Source organism: Rhinolophus ferrumequinum, chromosome 10 (assembly GCF_004115265.2).
Source record: "Rhinolophus ferrumequinum isolate MPI-CBG mRhiFer1 chromosome 10, mRhiFer1_v1.p, whole genome shotgun sequence".
Taxonomy (NCBI): Eukaryota; Metazoa; Chordata; class Mammalia; order Chiroptera; family Rhinolophidae; genus Rhinolophus; species Rhinolophus ferrumequinum.
In genome coordinates, this window is record NC_046293.1 from 55721128 (window position 1) to 55736233 (window position 15106).

The following is a 15106-nucleotide window of genomic DNA, read 5'->3' on the forward strand; positions in this document are numbered from 1 at the left end:
CAGCTCAGACCCAAGCCCTCATCCCTACCTCCACCTTGGTAGCAGAATATACGTAACCTAAAGCAGTATTAGAGGCTGAGGAAAACCTGGTGGGGTGAGTATGTATGTGAAATATGTATTGTTTGGGCTGTCTGACCCTGTGGTTCCATCTTATTCTACCTTTATGAAGGTGATACAACTGAATGCTCCTAGGGAATAAAGAGAAGGACTGGGTTTAGCAAAAATAATCATTTGTGTAATTAAAGTTTATTTGAGCACAAAATACTTTCTCTGTCTAAAAAATTTCTGTTTCCTGGCCAAGGGGGGCAGATCTCTCCAGACAACTAAAGCCAGGTGCATAGCTCGCCCTCCTTCCTCTGTGGCTCTATAATGTGCATGGTGGCTAGAGCCCCTTTATCAAAGTATCTCTCTCTCATGATGGTTCAGGGAGAGGAAGAGGGGACCTGGGTGAAGACCTGGGAAGGTTTTGAATGGGCCAGGCAATTAGGCTATACCTTGAAGAAGCCCACGATCTCCATGGATAGCTTTACTGCAGGTGTCCACTGAGGCACTTCTCTATACTCTTTGCCAAGGGATTGGGGTATTTTGACTCTCACAGAAAGCAATGGCCTAAGTCTTGGTCCCCACTGAAGCAGTGCAGCTTCTCTGTAGCATGTTTGGTGGTTATGGGTTAAATGTGCGGCCAGCTCTTGCTTTGTCTTGAGCAGGGACCGTGCGTGCTCCATGCTCACACCATGCTCTCTAAGTTCTCTTTGGACAGAGCCTCAAGTGCTGCTTCAGCCTGAGTGTCAAATGGTGTATAGGAGACCTGGTAATCTTGAAGCAGTTTCACTACCTCCAGATGATTGAATTGCACAGCATCATCCAGGGGAATGTTGCCCCACCTGAGAGGAACAAAGAGCATGATCAGGCAAAGAAGATACGGAGAGTACCCGGGTTCTATACATAACTGGTGGCTGAAGGGCAGTCGTGGAAAAGCTGCTGCCCAGCTCCTAACCTCACTTTTAGCTTAATCCTCACCTGTCCTTGACAAAAGGATTCACTTTGCAAGCCTCAAGCAGGAATTTAACAACCTCGGTGTGTCCTAGGAATATGGGCAGAAAGAAAATGAGAAGTTACAGATCCTGAACCTTTTGGTATTAACATTGGTGGAGACCGTTGGCAGCTGGAGTTCTGAACAATGGAGGGGATAAAGCCTCTTCCTGTGTTGCACCCTGTAACACCCAATACTAGTCAGCCTGCAAACTGAAGAGCATCTGGACAAACTAGTGGCCGTCCCTGTAACCTTGAGGGCATACCCAGTGGGCGGTACTCTTGGTAGAAAAGGGAGGGTCTTACAATCTGCTTCCCCTCTTATTTAACCTTCAGATACCTTCAGCTGCAGCAACATGCAGGGCGGTGCGGGAGTCATAGTCTTTCTGTTCCATGTCCATGGCTGACAAGGCAAACCTGAGGGTAGTGGAAAGCAGCTAGAGTAACCCAGATCAGCCTAGAATCACTCATGTCCTTTCTGAAGTGAGGTCAGACTGGATGGTTCCAGAGCTTGTGCCAAGATCTGTAGACCTCGCACAATCTGTGCTCTCTACCCAGATGAGACTGTTACTCCTACATCAATGTGATGGTTCCAGAAACATCACTGCTTACCTGTGGTAGGTGTCCGGTACATATTTGCTGATGTTGGTAATCCATTTGAGGTAGGATCCTTACCTACCTCCTACGACTGCTCTTAACACCCAGGTTAATCGTAACAGTGGCTACCATTAATTAAAATCTTATCACGTGGCAGGCACTGTACTTTAAAAACAATAAAATCTCATTGAAATGTAGTATGCACCCACTTTATCTGACTAAAGCTGAAGCACTTAACTATTTTGTTATGTTGACTCCTCATGAGATTTCTGACCAGGAGTATTATATTGTGTTTATTTGGACATAGCAGAAGTACCTTCGAAGAGCTGAGACATCTCCACTATAAGCAGCAAATAACAGGTTCACCACAGTCTTGTTCTGGAAAACAAATCATACCCACCTGAGATTACTTGTGACTTTGAACCCACCCATGCCCAACTCTGCCCCATGACCCTCCTCCATGGATGCTTAGCCAAGGGTATTGCTGAAGTGTTACGGAATGTGCTATGCTAAATATTCTTACAAGCCACTTGGGGTTTTCCTTACCCTAACTTCTCCCCCTTCACGCCGTGGGTCTAACTTCCGAGCACAGTGTCTCAGGTTGTCATAGTTGTGGAAATTGAAGAGAGACACCAGCTTCTAGAATTGTAAGCCAAAGAAATTATTTACTTACTCCTTGCAGTTAGTAGGAGCTAAAAATTGCTTTATTTGCTCATTAAAAAATATTTAGTATTATATGCAAAGTAACTCACCTGGCAGAAGCTGATGCCCCTATAGCTGTTCCCGAGCTTGTCCAGTGGAGGTGACAGACACATCATTCCCATGACATTAGGTACCACCAGGAGGATGGCTCCTGACACAGCTGACTTGGCTGGCAGGCCCACCTTGGGGACAGAGTTGAAACTGAGGATGAGCTAGAGGTGGCCCAAGTCTGGGTTAACAAGTTAGGCTCCCTCAAGTGACTGCATGGGCCAGGCCACAGCCATCCCAACCTTTTGGCTTGTTAGCTAGCTTCTTTTCTTACTCCTGTCCTCCCCTACCCTCTTGAAACTCATGGCTCCACTAAGGAAATATTTACTGAGTATTTCCTCTATATGCCTGATACTAGGACAAAGCCCCTTATTTCACTTACATTCTGGTGGTAGGAGATAGACAATATGCAGGTAAACAAACATAAAAATAATCATGGATTATGATAACAGAAGAAAAGAGGTAGGGTGCTGTGATAGAGAATGAAGTGGGAAGGGGCCCACTTGAGATAGGGTGGTCAGAAAAGCCTCTCTTTGGAAGTGATATCTAAACTAAAACCTAGAGAAGAGGGTGCCAACCATGTGAAGGGCGGCAGAAAAGCGAGTGGTTCGGAAGCTGCAACCTTGTGTGCTTGTGTTTGAGGGACCTGATGTGTTTGACAAACTCCCCTAAGGATTCACAGCCTAATAGCCTGGAAGTTAGTGAATGAGAGGCAGGAACAAGCTTCCACCTCTCCACCTTCAGAGACTGGCCTCTCTGCTTTGCTCTGGGCTTGTGGAAAGTGAATGGCGCTGCGGAACTCACATGGAAGGCAAACTGGCCTGAGAAGTCGTACATGCCGCAGGAATGCATGAGGCTGAGGGTGTTGCGTACTGCTTCAGCGCTCAGCACGCTCTCGCCTGTGATGGGGCAGATCCCACCATTGGCCAGGGTGGCTGCTATGACACTGCCTGATTCACAGGTCACCTCCACGGAGCACAGCTATGGAGACACGGCAGAGGTGAGAGGGAGGGGTGGACCTGAACACTGCTCTTGGGTGTGGAGCAATGTTGGCGTCCAGATCTTTCAACAAGTTCCCCCGGTGTTTCTGAAGGACACCAGAACCACGGGAAAGGAGAAACCCTCTGAGTCAGAGCAAGGAGTGCAGTCTGTCCTTGTTCCCTTGGCCCCAGCTCAACAGCAGTGTTTGCTTACCTGGAAGTAAAGATCAAGGGCAGCCATCATGTCCACCCCCTTAGGAAAGCACTGCAAAGAACAACAGGGGAAAGCATTTCTCTTCAGGCCATCAGCAGTCCCCCTTCACACTACCAGGGGCTCAGCCAACGTCCCCAACCCCGACTGCCCTTCTCCCAGCTGCAGAATCCCCAGGGACTTTCTGTACCAGCCCCTCCCAGTTACCTTCTTTTCCTTTAGATAATAGCCGATGGCATAATTCCGATCCCCTGTTTCCTTCTCTGACTGGAATCTGAAGCAAACACTCAATTTAGTACTTGATGTTTGAGGGGTGGGTGTGAGGAGAAGGGGAAAAAAAATATCTTCCCTGAGAGACAGAACTAGATCGCACATGTTAAACTAAATCAGCCCGTTTATAAATTCTCAGTAATACTGGAGGAAACTCCTGAACCTGAGCAAGCATTAGGAAGAGCTTTATTATAAAGCACGAAACAAAACAACGCCCCAAATCGTCTAGTCATCTAGTCTAGGAAAATGGTTTTTGGCTTTGAGAAGCTTGGCAAGAAACCCTCACACCACCTTGATCATTAAGTACTAAATAGAAATGAAGTAAATTCTTTTACAAAGTAAATGTCAATGAAGGGGCTCAGAGGAAGCTGGGAGGCCAAAGTTCCCCTGGGATTTCTTCGTCCTAAAATTCTACCATCCCCCTCCTCCATCACACACACACACACCCCCCACAATACATTCGGCCAGTCCTGTGTCCAGGGCCTTACGTGGCATTGCTGAAACCCATGTATTCATTCCCAGCCATTTTGTTCAGATACTGCAACACCTAGAAGAGAAAAGGGGGCATGGAAGACACCATGTGAGTGAGGACCCCTGATAAACACATATGAGGCTGTTCAACTCTAATGAACTCCTCAGTCTTTATCCCAGCAGGGACTTCAAGAGGCTTTCCTCTCTGAGGCCAGCATATTCCCACACCTCTGGAAATAAGGCTTCTAGTATGGGCTGGTGCAATATCAAAGTGTGGATAGAGCCAGGCACTGGGGTGGCAGCACAAGATAACTAACATGCCATGGAGAAAAGCAGCCAGGGCTGAGTAGCAAGGAAACTTACAAAATCAAACTTCTCTGCTTTGTTACAGTCCATCTACAAAGAGAAAAAGAGAGAGACTAGTATTCCAAGCCTGGGAGGATGACAGGGGAAGGTCGAGGATGACAGGGGAGGGTCAGAAGAACCTAGTAGTTTAGCGTTAGACTGGTTCCTACTAGGAATGCGTTACATTTTACGAATTTTTTCTTTCTTTCTTTTTCTTTTTTTTAACAACGGAGACTTTTTGTATCCCTGCAGATCAAGTGACCTTAAAAAACAAACCATTTCGATTTTATCAAGTAATGAATACACATAACCTCACCCCATCTATGAGCCTCACTCATGCCTGAGTTTCAGTCCCATTTCCATTCTCAATCCCAACCCTCATCCCCGACTCCCACTTTCATTTTCCTGATTCTAATCCTGTCCCCAACTCCCACCCCTATTCCTGATCCCCATCTCCATTCCTTATACTCCAGGTCGGAGCCTTAATCTATCCTTGCCCCGACTCCCATGGCTATCTCCAAGACTGGAGTGTGTGACAGGAATGGGACGAAGATGTGCGTTGCATATATTATAATATTCAATTATATTGATAACTGAAATAAAGATAAGAGTCAGGTCCAACAGGGCCTGTGTGCCTGTGTAGATGGGAATGGGATGAGAAAGGTTGTAGACAGAGCTATCCCAGAACAAGGGGAGGGCCTGAACCTGGTCACCCCCACCCCCATTACTTTTTTTTTTTTGAGGAGGGGAAGGGAACAGGACTTTATTGGGAAATGGTGTGTACTTCCAGGACTTTTTCCAAATCAATTTGTTGTCCTTTCAATCTTAGTTGTGGAGGGCGCAGCTCAGCTCCAGGTCCAGTTGCCGTTGTTAGTTGCGGGGGGTGCAGCCCACGATCCCTTGCGGGAGTCGAGGAGTTGAACTGGCAACCTTGTGGTTGAGAGCCTGTGCTCCAACCAAGTCATCTGGCACTGGCCCATACGGGAATCAAACAGGCAGCCTTCGGCATTAGGAGCACGGAGCTCCAACCACCTGAGCCACCAGCCTGGCTCCCATTACTTCTTGTCAACTATAGTGTCAACACTACAGGAACTCTGACACCTAAGTCCCTGGGGGGAGGGCTCCTAACACCACCTTCCCCAGGAGGGGCTGTGATTGGCTCCAGCGTACTGCTGCCCACATTACTCTTAGGTTCTTGCTCAAGCCCTGGGAGACCTACAGCTGACAAGTCAGCCTGACACCCTTGCTCAAGGCCAACTCACAGTTCCAGGTGACGTGAATAGCTGCCCTGGCCTGGCCATTCACCCTTCCTTCCGCGTGTCCCTTACCCAGCAGTGGCCAATCAGCGCCTAATAGTGCTGTCCTCCCCTTGTGTCTGGCATTTGGCCCTTGGTCCTAGGAAGGGGTCAGGACCTGCTCACTTCTCTATGGACGAGGAAGCTCTGGGCTCCAGACTCATGGATGGGGGCGAGGGCACAGTTCCTTTTACTGACATCCTCAGTATAGTATGTGTCCTCACTGCCTCCTGGGGACCCTCAAAGGAATTAAGTCCCCTCCAGTCTCCCTGGAGAACTGGGAAGATATGAGGGATACAGGAACAAGGAGGTGTAGAGAGGGCTAGGGTGACACTGACCTTGATCAGGCTGCTCACAACAATGGCACCAGCATTGACCATGGGGTTATGGGGGATTCCTGGGGAAATACAAACCCCCCCGGGTCTTATCAGCCACTGAGCAAAACCTCATTTACAGCCTGCCCACTCTGCAAGCTAGTCTAGAAAGATTTCTTTGCTGGGAGGATGGAATGACAGAGCTCATCAGGAAGGGCAAAGAATAAACAAACAAAAATGGCTGGGGGGGGGTGTGTGGGGATGAGAAGGGGGCACCTACGAGTCTGGTCTGAGTCCTTAGTGCTCACCTTCCTCATTGAGGGAGAGCTTGTTGTAGCGCAGACCGCTGGGCTCCTTGCCCACGTACTTGTGCACGTAGTCAGTGCCCAGGGTGCTTACAGAGATGGCATAGGTGAGGGGCTTCACACAGGACTGCAGGCAGAAGGGGATCTTGGTGTGGCCCACGGAGTGCCTGGAGGCAGACAGGTGCCATGAGAGGTTGTCCTGTTCTGCACCTGCGCCCTGCCTCCCCTTCCTCTTGCTCACCGCTGACCATCCACAGTGCACAGGGAGACGCCCCACAGGTCTGGATTTGACTTGGCCAGCTGAGGGATGTAGGCTGCCACCTGGTCATGAGTGGGTAGAGAAAACAGTGACAGAATGCAGATATGGATGTGGAGAAGGGGAACAGACCTGAGGTTCCAGGTCAGGAGAATCGTTTAGATAAAAGCTAATTTTTTTTTTTTCTGCAGGGCAACACGATTCCCTCCTGCCTGTTGTTCCCAGAGACACCCAGGCCTTAAATCCTAGAAGGCCTTATCTTTCTATAGCTCCGTTCCTATAGAGATAGCAATAAAGCCCATAGAAGGTAAAAAGAAAATTTGGGGGTCAGCTTCCCTTTTTGGCTCTTAGGCTCAATTACTCTACAGGTCTTTTTCAAAGTTCTATTGAATCCTTATGCCAAATGTCCCCATAAAAACCTTGGATTCCCTCACCTGCTCTAGAAATCACACGTATAGAAATACATAAAGCCCTTGTCCCCATTTTTAGAGGTTCTGCTTCTCATCTCTCGTCCATTGGATTCCCAGCCCCGGGAAATCTCCAAGAAGCAAGGGGTATCTGGCCCAGAACCCTTGCCCCTCCCTTCGCCCCCTGGCCCTCACTTTGCCTCCAGAGAGCTCTTTGGCATCTTCAAAGATGCGATCCACATGGTCCGTGAACTCCTCAAAATCAGGAATGACAAACTTCTTTCGGAATGCCTGGGTCAGGAGCACAATGTTGCTGCTCACACACCTGGATCCCAGACATGATTGGGTTAGGGAGCTGGAGAGATGCAGCTGGGACTCACTCTAGAGCCATGGAATTGGGGAATAAAGACGGTGTTAGCGGTCATCGGCTTTGGGACCAACAGCTGTCCTGCCAAACCTTTGGCACGTCACTTTATCTTTCTGGGTCTTAAGTTTCTTTGCCTCTGAAATAAGGGGTTGTAATAACATGGAATGATATCCCAAGAAAAAGAAACACCCGAATAATATGTATTATTCATTTATATGTATTATTCATTTATATATTAAAAATCCTAAATCATATATTTACCTATATTCCTATATATGTAAATGCACAGGACATTATCTAAAAGATGCCCAGTAATCTGTTAACTATGTTTACTTCTGGGAAAAGGGACTGGGATTGTGGAGAGAGGGAAAGCAGAACATGTATTTCTATATTGTTTGAAGTTTTATAAGAAGTATATGCATATTCATGTGTTTCTTGTGTAATAAGTAATAACATTAAAAGAGGGGTTGAACTATCCAACCCCCAAGGTCCCTCCCTGCTGTTATAGTTTATGTCCAAGAACAGTTTTAAGATCGGTGCCCTTGTTCCTGGGGCCCTCACTTTCGGAAGAGATCTCGGTCCAAGAGGCCACCACTGCTGGACTCTCGCACCATGCGGCGCATCTGGCTCATGCAGTCCCGGAGCCGGGGATCTGATGTCTGCAGTCCAGTGGCCCTCAGTGCCTTCAGGGGAAAGAAGATGCTGGTAAGGTCAGCTGCAAGGACAGTAATCCAATCCTAATAATCTTTCCCAATGGTTAACAATGAGCTCAACCCCAGCTATTACAATAGGTGGAACAAATGGATTTGCAGACTAAGAAAGGAGGGGATAGAGCAGCTTTGAGGATAACACGGGGTTTCCTACCCTTTCTCATCAAGGCAGCTGGTTTATGAACCGCTTGGTCAAAGTCTCAAATCAAGAAAATGGGTTGAGTCAGAATGTTTAATTTTCCCACCCCGGGGCAGGGATGGGATTGTCTTATCAGCCTTGGCATCAACTATTCTTCATCCGCATGAAGCAGTCCCTTAGCTGCCATGCACTTGTCCTACCCTTCTCTTCCCACTTTCCAGAGATCCTAAGGGATTAGCGTTCTGAGCAGGTAGAGAGGAACTTACAGTAGTGAACTTGTGGAGAGGGATTCGTTCCTGTCCCTCAGCAATAGTGTAGAAGAGCAGATCACCCAAGCGGGACAGCATGCCAGTCTCTGACGAATCACTGTTTCAGGGCAGAGATAGGGGAGGAGGACAGGAACCTGAGAACTGTTCCTTGCTCTTCCTCCTGGAACATGGGCTTATAAGTAGGTAGGTGTCCTCGTTCTCCGCCTGCCCCCTGAGCTGTCTGATCTATCCCTAAAATTCCAACTTTCACATCTGTCCTGAGAAGGCTTAAAATGTACTCTCTAGCTTTCTTTTGTTTATGACCTTTATTTCTAGCTGCCTTCTAGACACTTCGAATTCTAGATGTCCCAAAGATACCACAAACTCAACATGTCCAAACCTGAGGTCATCTCACCTCCTCAGTTCCTCCTTTTGTGTTTCCCATCTGGGTTAATAGTTTTACCACTCATCGAGGTGCCAAGTTGGAAACATGGAACCATTTGGATAATTCCCACATCTATGATCAGTTGATAACCAACATTGGATGAATCTGTCTCCATAATGTCTCTCAAATCCACCCTCTTTTCTTCTCCTCTATGCCAGCATGGTATAGAAAAAAACCAGTTTGCCCATTTATAGCTGTGTGATCTTAATATGGATAATAATGTTATTTAATACTGCTGAACCTGCTTTCTCATCTGTAAAGTAAGAGTAGTAATGTCTGCTTCACATGGGTGATGTGAGGCTTCATTAAAATAATATTCCATGAGAAACTGTCTTTCACAAAGTAAATCTCAGTAAATCATGCTTCCTTATCATCAGCTCCTTATTGTCTGTTATCTAACTGTACCATACTCTTGATTTCCAATCCATCTTCCACAATGAGCCAGTTATTTTTCTAAAACTCAAATATCATTTCTCTACTCAAAAACCTCTGATAATTTCCTCAGTGCTCACAAAATAAGCTCTTATTTCTTAGTGTGGCATTCAAGGCTCTTTAGAACCTGCCAACATTCCTTTCGTATTCTCCACGATGTGCCTACACCACAGTTATGCCAGGTAATAATAGGTGGCTCCCAGAATGGGCCAGGCACTGTCAGGCTTCCTGGTGGTGCTTATGCTGCAACTTCTGCATGGAATAACCTTTTTCTCCTTCACCTGGCACAGTCCTGCTCATCCTTCAAGGTCCAGATCAAACATTTCTAACTAACTCCGTAAAGGCTTCCTCAAACCTCCAGATTTTGCTTATGCTGCTGGTATGAAACAACGCACCATCTTATGGACAGAGGATCTCCCTTGCCCCACTGTTAGGTCTTTGTGTTTGATGTATCTTTGTCTTCCTAGCATTGAGCAAAGTCCCTAGCACACAATGGATCTTCAATAAAGAATTACAAAGTTACATTTCTAGGAAGTTCGCTGCTTCCCAAATTCTCCCTTGTGCTGGCTTACAGCACCTAAAATTCCAGCTAATTAAGACTTCTTGGTCTTCGAGTTCTCCTGTTAATATGTTATTAGATTTAGAGGAATTGTTTTATCAGATCATTCCAAATATGAGAGGTATTTGAAATTAAGACCCTTCAGAACCCTCTGACCCAACAATTTTCCTTCCAGGTATTTATCCTATAGGTGTACTCACATAGCTATAAAGTAACATATTCACTGCATTGTTAGTAAGACTGGAAACTACCTAAACGTGCATCAACAGGGAACTGGTTAGGTAAATTATAGTATTAATATATTCATATAATGGAATTATTATGCAATGTAAAAATAAGAAGTGAGTATTGATATTGAATGATCTTTAAAAATGTAATATTAACCAAAAGAAGCAAGCTATAGAACACTGTTTATAATATGGCACTATTTATGTTATATATATATGCTTTTTCAGACACAAAATATTTCTGGAAGACTGATTTATCTCCTAGGGAGATGAAACAGGTGCTGAGCAAAAGGACTGGGAGGCATTATTTCCCACTATATATCTTTTTGCATATTTTGAATTTTGAACCATATGAATGCATATATTATCTATTGAATATATTAGGTTGGTACAAAAGTAATTTCAGTTTAAAAGATTAAAAATAATTGCAAAAACTGCAATTACTTTTGCACCAACCTAATATATAAATATGAATATATTATCTGTTGAAACAATGCATTAAAAAATAAAATGCCTCTTAAGAAGCTTGGCACAGGTTAGGGGTGTGTGTGTGTGTGTGTGTGTTTTGGTCTAAGGAGGAATACCAGGAGAGGGGACAGTTTTCCGGTTTCTGAGAAAATCCAACTGTCACAGTGAACTTCGTGCCTATAGGGAAGTGAGGATCCATGCGGTGACACAGGAAGGGAGGAAAAAGATATCCGAGGAATAACTCAAGAAGAAAAGTATTTAGGAACACTTTGAGGGCAGATCTTTCTGCCCAGAAGCTGAAGGAAGACAAGAAATAATACCACACCACTAAAGGTATTGCAAGCCTTAAAAAATGTGCATGCTGTTTGACCCAGATATGGATTGATCTACAAAATAATGTTGAGGGGAAAAAAGCAAAGTGCAGAACAATGTGTATAGTATGATACCATTTATATTAAAAAAAAGGAAAATAATGTCAATATGTATTTACTGATATATGCAAAAAATATCTCTAGAAGGTTATACAAAACATGAGGTATGATAAAAAATACAGTGAATATTTAAATTTAAAAAATTATTACAGTAAAAGACATATTGCCATTAATCGTCCTCAAAATATCCCCCGCCCCCCTCGCTTCGAACACACTTACCCCATCGTTCTTGCCACTTTCTGAAGCAGTTCTGGAAGTCCTCTTTCATGAGTGTCTTTAGTGGTTGCCTCCATGTCCTAAATTGATTCAAAATGTTTTACTTTCATGGTCATTCATTTTGACTTTGGGGAAGAGCCAGAAGTCGCACAGAGCTAGATCCGTGGATGAGGACACACCGTAATGTTTTTATTTGACAGACATTGCCGTATACCAGAAGTGATGTGTGACATGGAATGTTGTCATGATGGAGGATGATTTATTGCACATTTTAAAACACACCTTTTCTCAATCGTAGCTCACACCCAACTGACTGCACTGAACAAGTTGAAACTTGTCACACATTGTTACTAAGATTTGATGTGCCGCTTCCCGTATTGAAGATCCCTGCCTTTCTGTTGGATGGTACTCAGCAGCAGCATTCACCGCATTTTGTGATCACAATGGAAAGGCTCCGTGTCATCGTTTCTAGTACAGCAATTTCTGTCAAATAAAAACATTACAGTGTATCCTCATCCACCTATTCACTGGATCTGGCACTGTGCGACTTCTGACTCTTCCCCAAAGTCAAAATGACTATGAAAGGAAGTTTTGAATCGATTCAGGACATTGAGGCAGCCATGACAGCACAACTAAAGACACTCACAGAAGAGGACTTCAAGAACTGCTTCAGAAAGTAGCAAGAACGATGGGATAAGTGTGTTCTAAACAAGGGGGAGTATTTTGAGGGGGATTAATGGCAATGTGTCTTTTACTGTAATAAACTTTTCAAAATTTAAACATTCACTGTATTGTCTGATCACACCTCGTTTCAGTGACACATGTCTCTGAAGAGCAAAATTTCCTAGTAATTTACTCTAAGAAATAATTGAACAAGTGCACAAAATATGTAGTAACTAAATTGAAGATTGGTTAAATAAGTTATGATACCTCACACAACGGAATCTTAAAATGGCAAAACAGCAGCTATTCAAATGACAATATCATACATACACATTCAATATTCAAAGCTGTTGATAAATGGAAAAGATAGGTTACCAAAGAATATGAATGCTATGATCCTATTTTTGGTAAATTTTGTATACTGGGGGTGCCAAAAAAAGTACACATCTTAAGAGATGTTATCTATGTTATTACTTTTCGAAGTTGAATTGAATTATGGTAGTACTGTGAAGTATGACGTTCGCTCAAAAGATGGCATTAATCAAATGAATGCTAGCGGCATTCATTGTATTACAATTTAATACAGTTTTTTTCTTTCTTAAAATGTGTATACTTTTTTTTGGCACCCTCTGTATACATATACAGAATACATATGGATATATATCACAAAATTAACTGGTTACCTCTACTACTGGGATCTTTATTTTCTTCTTGATACTCTATCTTATTTTTCTTTTATAATCAGAAATATAATAAAGCTAAATGTTAAAAACAAACAATAACCTGAATAACAGGGCAGTTTCTCTTTGCTGCTCTCCTCCCCCACAACCCCAAACAAGAACCCCTCCCTGACATGGTGTCATGCTCCCAGAGCCCATCTCCCTCCAGTGCTCTCAACTACTTCTGCCCAAGGGAGCATCAATCGAAGGCCATGAGCATGAAGTACCTGGGAGCACAGGCAGCCATAGACAGGAAGATCAAACTCCCTAAAAATACTACCATCACCTGACTCCACTGGATAAGGAAAGGGGGCAGGAGGCTAGGGACACTTCCCGTTGCCCATCCCAATCACCCAAAATGTGAGTGTGAGGGAGGTTAAGCCTTCTATCCCACCACCATTTCTTCCGTGGGAATTATTTGGGGAAAGTTAGGGGAGAGAGTAGAACAGGAGAGAGAGGGCTTTTTCTTTAATGTTTAAATGTTTCATATCTCATTGTGAAGAGGCTCATGGAAAAGTACAGCATAATAATTATACATAAATAAATAAATAATACCTTATTGATCTGTTACCTGTCAGGACAGGGGCTCCAGTGGTGGTGTGGTAGTGCTGTGTCTGTCTGGCTACTTTAATTATGGTGTGCATGTTTTTCTGAATGCCATCAGAGGTCAGTGACAGGGGAGATGGTCCATTTCCTGTTCCTGCTATGATAGAGCTGGGCTACCTGGACAGTGTCTACGTTGGCTTTTGGGAAGGCAGAATTTCCTGCTCAGCTCTGTCTTGGAGAAAATAGGCTCAGCCACCAAGTGTTCCTGGGTGGCGGGGGAGAGAGGTGCAGTCTCTAGGGCGGAATAAGAGCCCAAGGGAAAAGAACCCTTTAAATCAGGAAGCCTGAGCAGCACAAATAAGGGATCTGATTGGCTCTGATTTGGGAAATCTGTGTCTTATGATTTCCCCTATTATCAAGATTTTCCTCATTCAACAACCAATTGGAAAACCACCCTATTGACAGATTAGGGAGCCCTAATAACGCACACACCACACATACGCACACAACACACGCACGTATCTGCGCACCAATAATATACGCGCATCACACATCACACGCCGAGGACACGCCGAAACACAGACACACCATACTGACAGACCCAAATACAGCAGGACTCGAGGTGGGAGGCTGTTGCATACACACGCATCCCCTAAAATACACTCGAGGACTGGGAAGGTAGAGGGAGGGTGAGGACAGGCGATGCTCACAATCCCTGCACTCAGACACGTGCACCGAGAAACACTCCGCGCCCATATGCGTTCCCTGTTAGGTACGCACCTTGGACAGCCATCATCCGGAGGACCGACCTGCCCAAACGCCCTCCCAGGCGGACCGCACATTACCGCCCGAGCACGGCGGACCCAAATCCCCAAATCTAAAGGAAAAGGCATCGCAGGCTAGTGAGCGAGGAAAAGAAGAGAGATGAGATGCGCTCCAGAGGGAATGGGACTCGGGAGCCAGCGAGTGGGAATCTGTCCCCTGCCCCTGTCCCGCAAGCCTTACTGATCCTGCTGCTGCGGCTGGTGACTGTGCGGCGTCTCCCTGCCCTGCGCCGCGGCCTCATTGAGGTGGTGCCGGATGCCCCCGCCAAGGAGGGGGCTCCGGCTCAGGTGACCCCAGCCTCCCCTCCGGCAATGACCGCCGGCCCTGCTCAGCGCATTCTGCAGAGCCCTCATGGAGCGCATCCCCCCAGCACGTCGCCCGCTCCGCCAGAGCGCCCAGGGCGTCTGAACGGTCTTTGGAAAGAGGGGCGGAGGAATCGTCGCGGAGGCCAGGTGGGGGCGAGCTCTGTGATGGAGAGCGAAGCCTGAGAGGTGGAGAATAGAGGCCTGGTGGGCGGGGTTGGAGCAGGAGGAGCATAAGTGGCCCGAGCATAAGGTTCGGGCCACTATCAGGTGTACCCGAGAGCCCCTGGGCTAAGGACCGGTAAAGAGTGTACGGGTGAGGGACGAAAACGGGGCGGAGGGCATCAAGTGCGTGGTGGAAAAAGGGCGGTGCCTGGTGTTGGGATGGACAATGCCGAAGTCCAATCATTGAAGAAGGAAAAATTTTGGGGCAGAGAAAAGTTGAGGTTATCCAATGAGAGCAAGGCGGTGGGCCGTCCTCAAATGCCTGCGGATTCCTCCGCGCTGCGGGGCGGGGCGGGGCGGGGCGGGGCGGGGGAGGGGGCGGTGCCCTGCAGCCGGCTGTGCGGGCAGATG

At 46.0% G+C, this 15106-nt stretch overlaps 1 protein-coding gene across 5 annotated transcripts; it reads right to left on the bottom strand.

The window, feature by feature from the left end:
• Positions 1-227: 227 nt before the first annotated feature.
• GLS2 (glutaminase 2) lies at positions 228-14843 on the bottom strand. 5 transcript variants are annotated; one of them, XM_033117113.1, is made up of 19 exons: positions 14409-14627; positions 14184-14280; positions 8716-8815; positions 8162-8283; positions 7429-7558; positions 6812-6891; positions 6574-6737; positions 6290-6348; positions 4675-4707; positions 4329-4387; positions 3778-3844; positions 3574-3624; positions 3184-3360; positions 2382-2513; positions 2176-2268; positions 1946-2007; positions 1373-1449; positions 1021-1084; positions 228-884 (listed from the first exon to the last, which is right to left on the bottom strand). In XM_033117113.1, exons 1-19 carry the CDS (start codon positions 14467-14469, stop codon positions 728-730), a joined length of 1785 nt encoding a protein of 594 aa, XP_032973004.1. In that variant the 5' UTR covers positions 14470-14627; the 3' UTR covers positions 228-727. The 5 variants fall into 5 exon arrangements, with proteins under 5 accessions (XP_032973004.1, XP_032973007.1, XP_032973006.1 ...); XM_033117116.1 differs by lacking the exon at positions 14409-14627 and adding an exon at positions 13429-13631 and having other exon boundaries at positions 14184-14275; XM_033117115.1 differs by lacking the exons at positions 14184-14280; positions 14409-14627 and adding an exon at positions 13429-14176.
• Positions 14844-15106: the final 263 nt, after the last annotated feature.

What these genes read in the sequence shown, in the direction of transcription:
- GLS2 (XM_033117112.1), bottom strand. Translation starts at nt 14,590, where the DNA reads ATGCGCTCCATGAGGGCTCTGCAGAATGCGCTGAGCAGGGCCGGCGGT. An exon ending in ATTATCTAAAGGAAAAGAAG is followed by an intron (nt 3,625 to 3,777) that starts GTAACTGGGAGG and finishes TGTTCTTTGCAG; the next exon opens with TGCTTTCCTAAGGGGGTGGA. An exon ending in CAGGCCAGTTTGCCTTCCAT is followed by an intron (nt 2,514 to 3,183) that starts GTGAGTTCCGCA and finishes TCTGTCCCCAAG; the next exon opens with GTGGGCCTGCCAGCCAAGTC.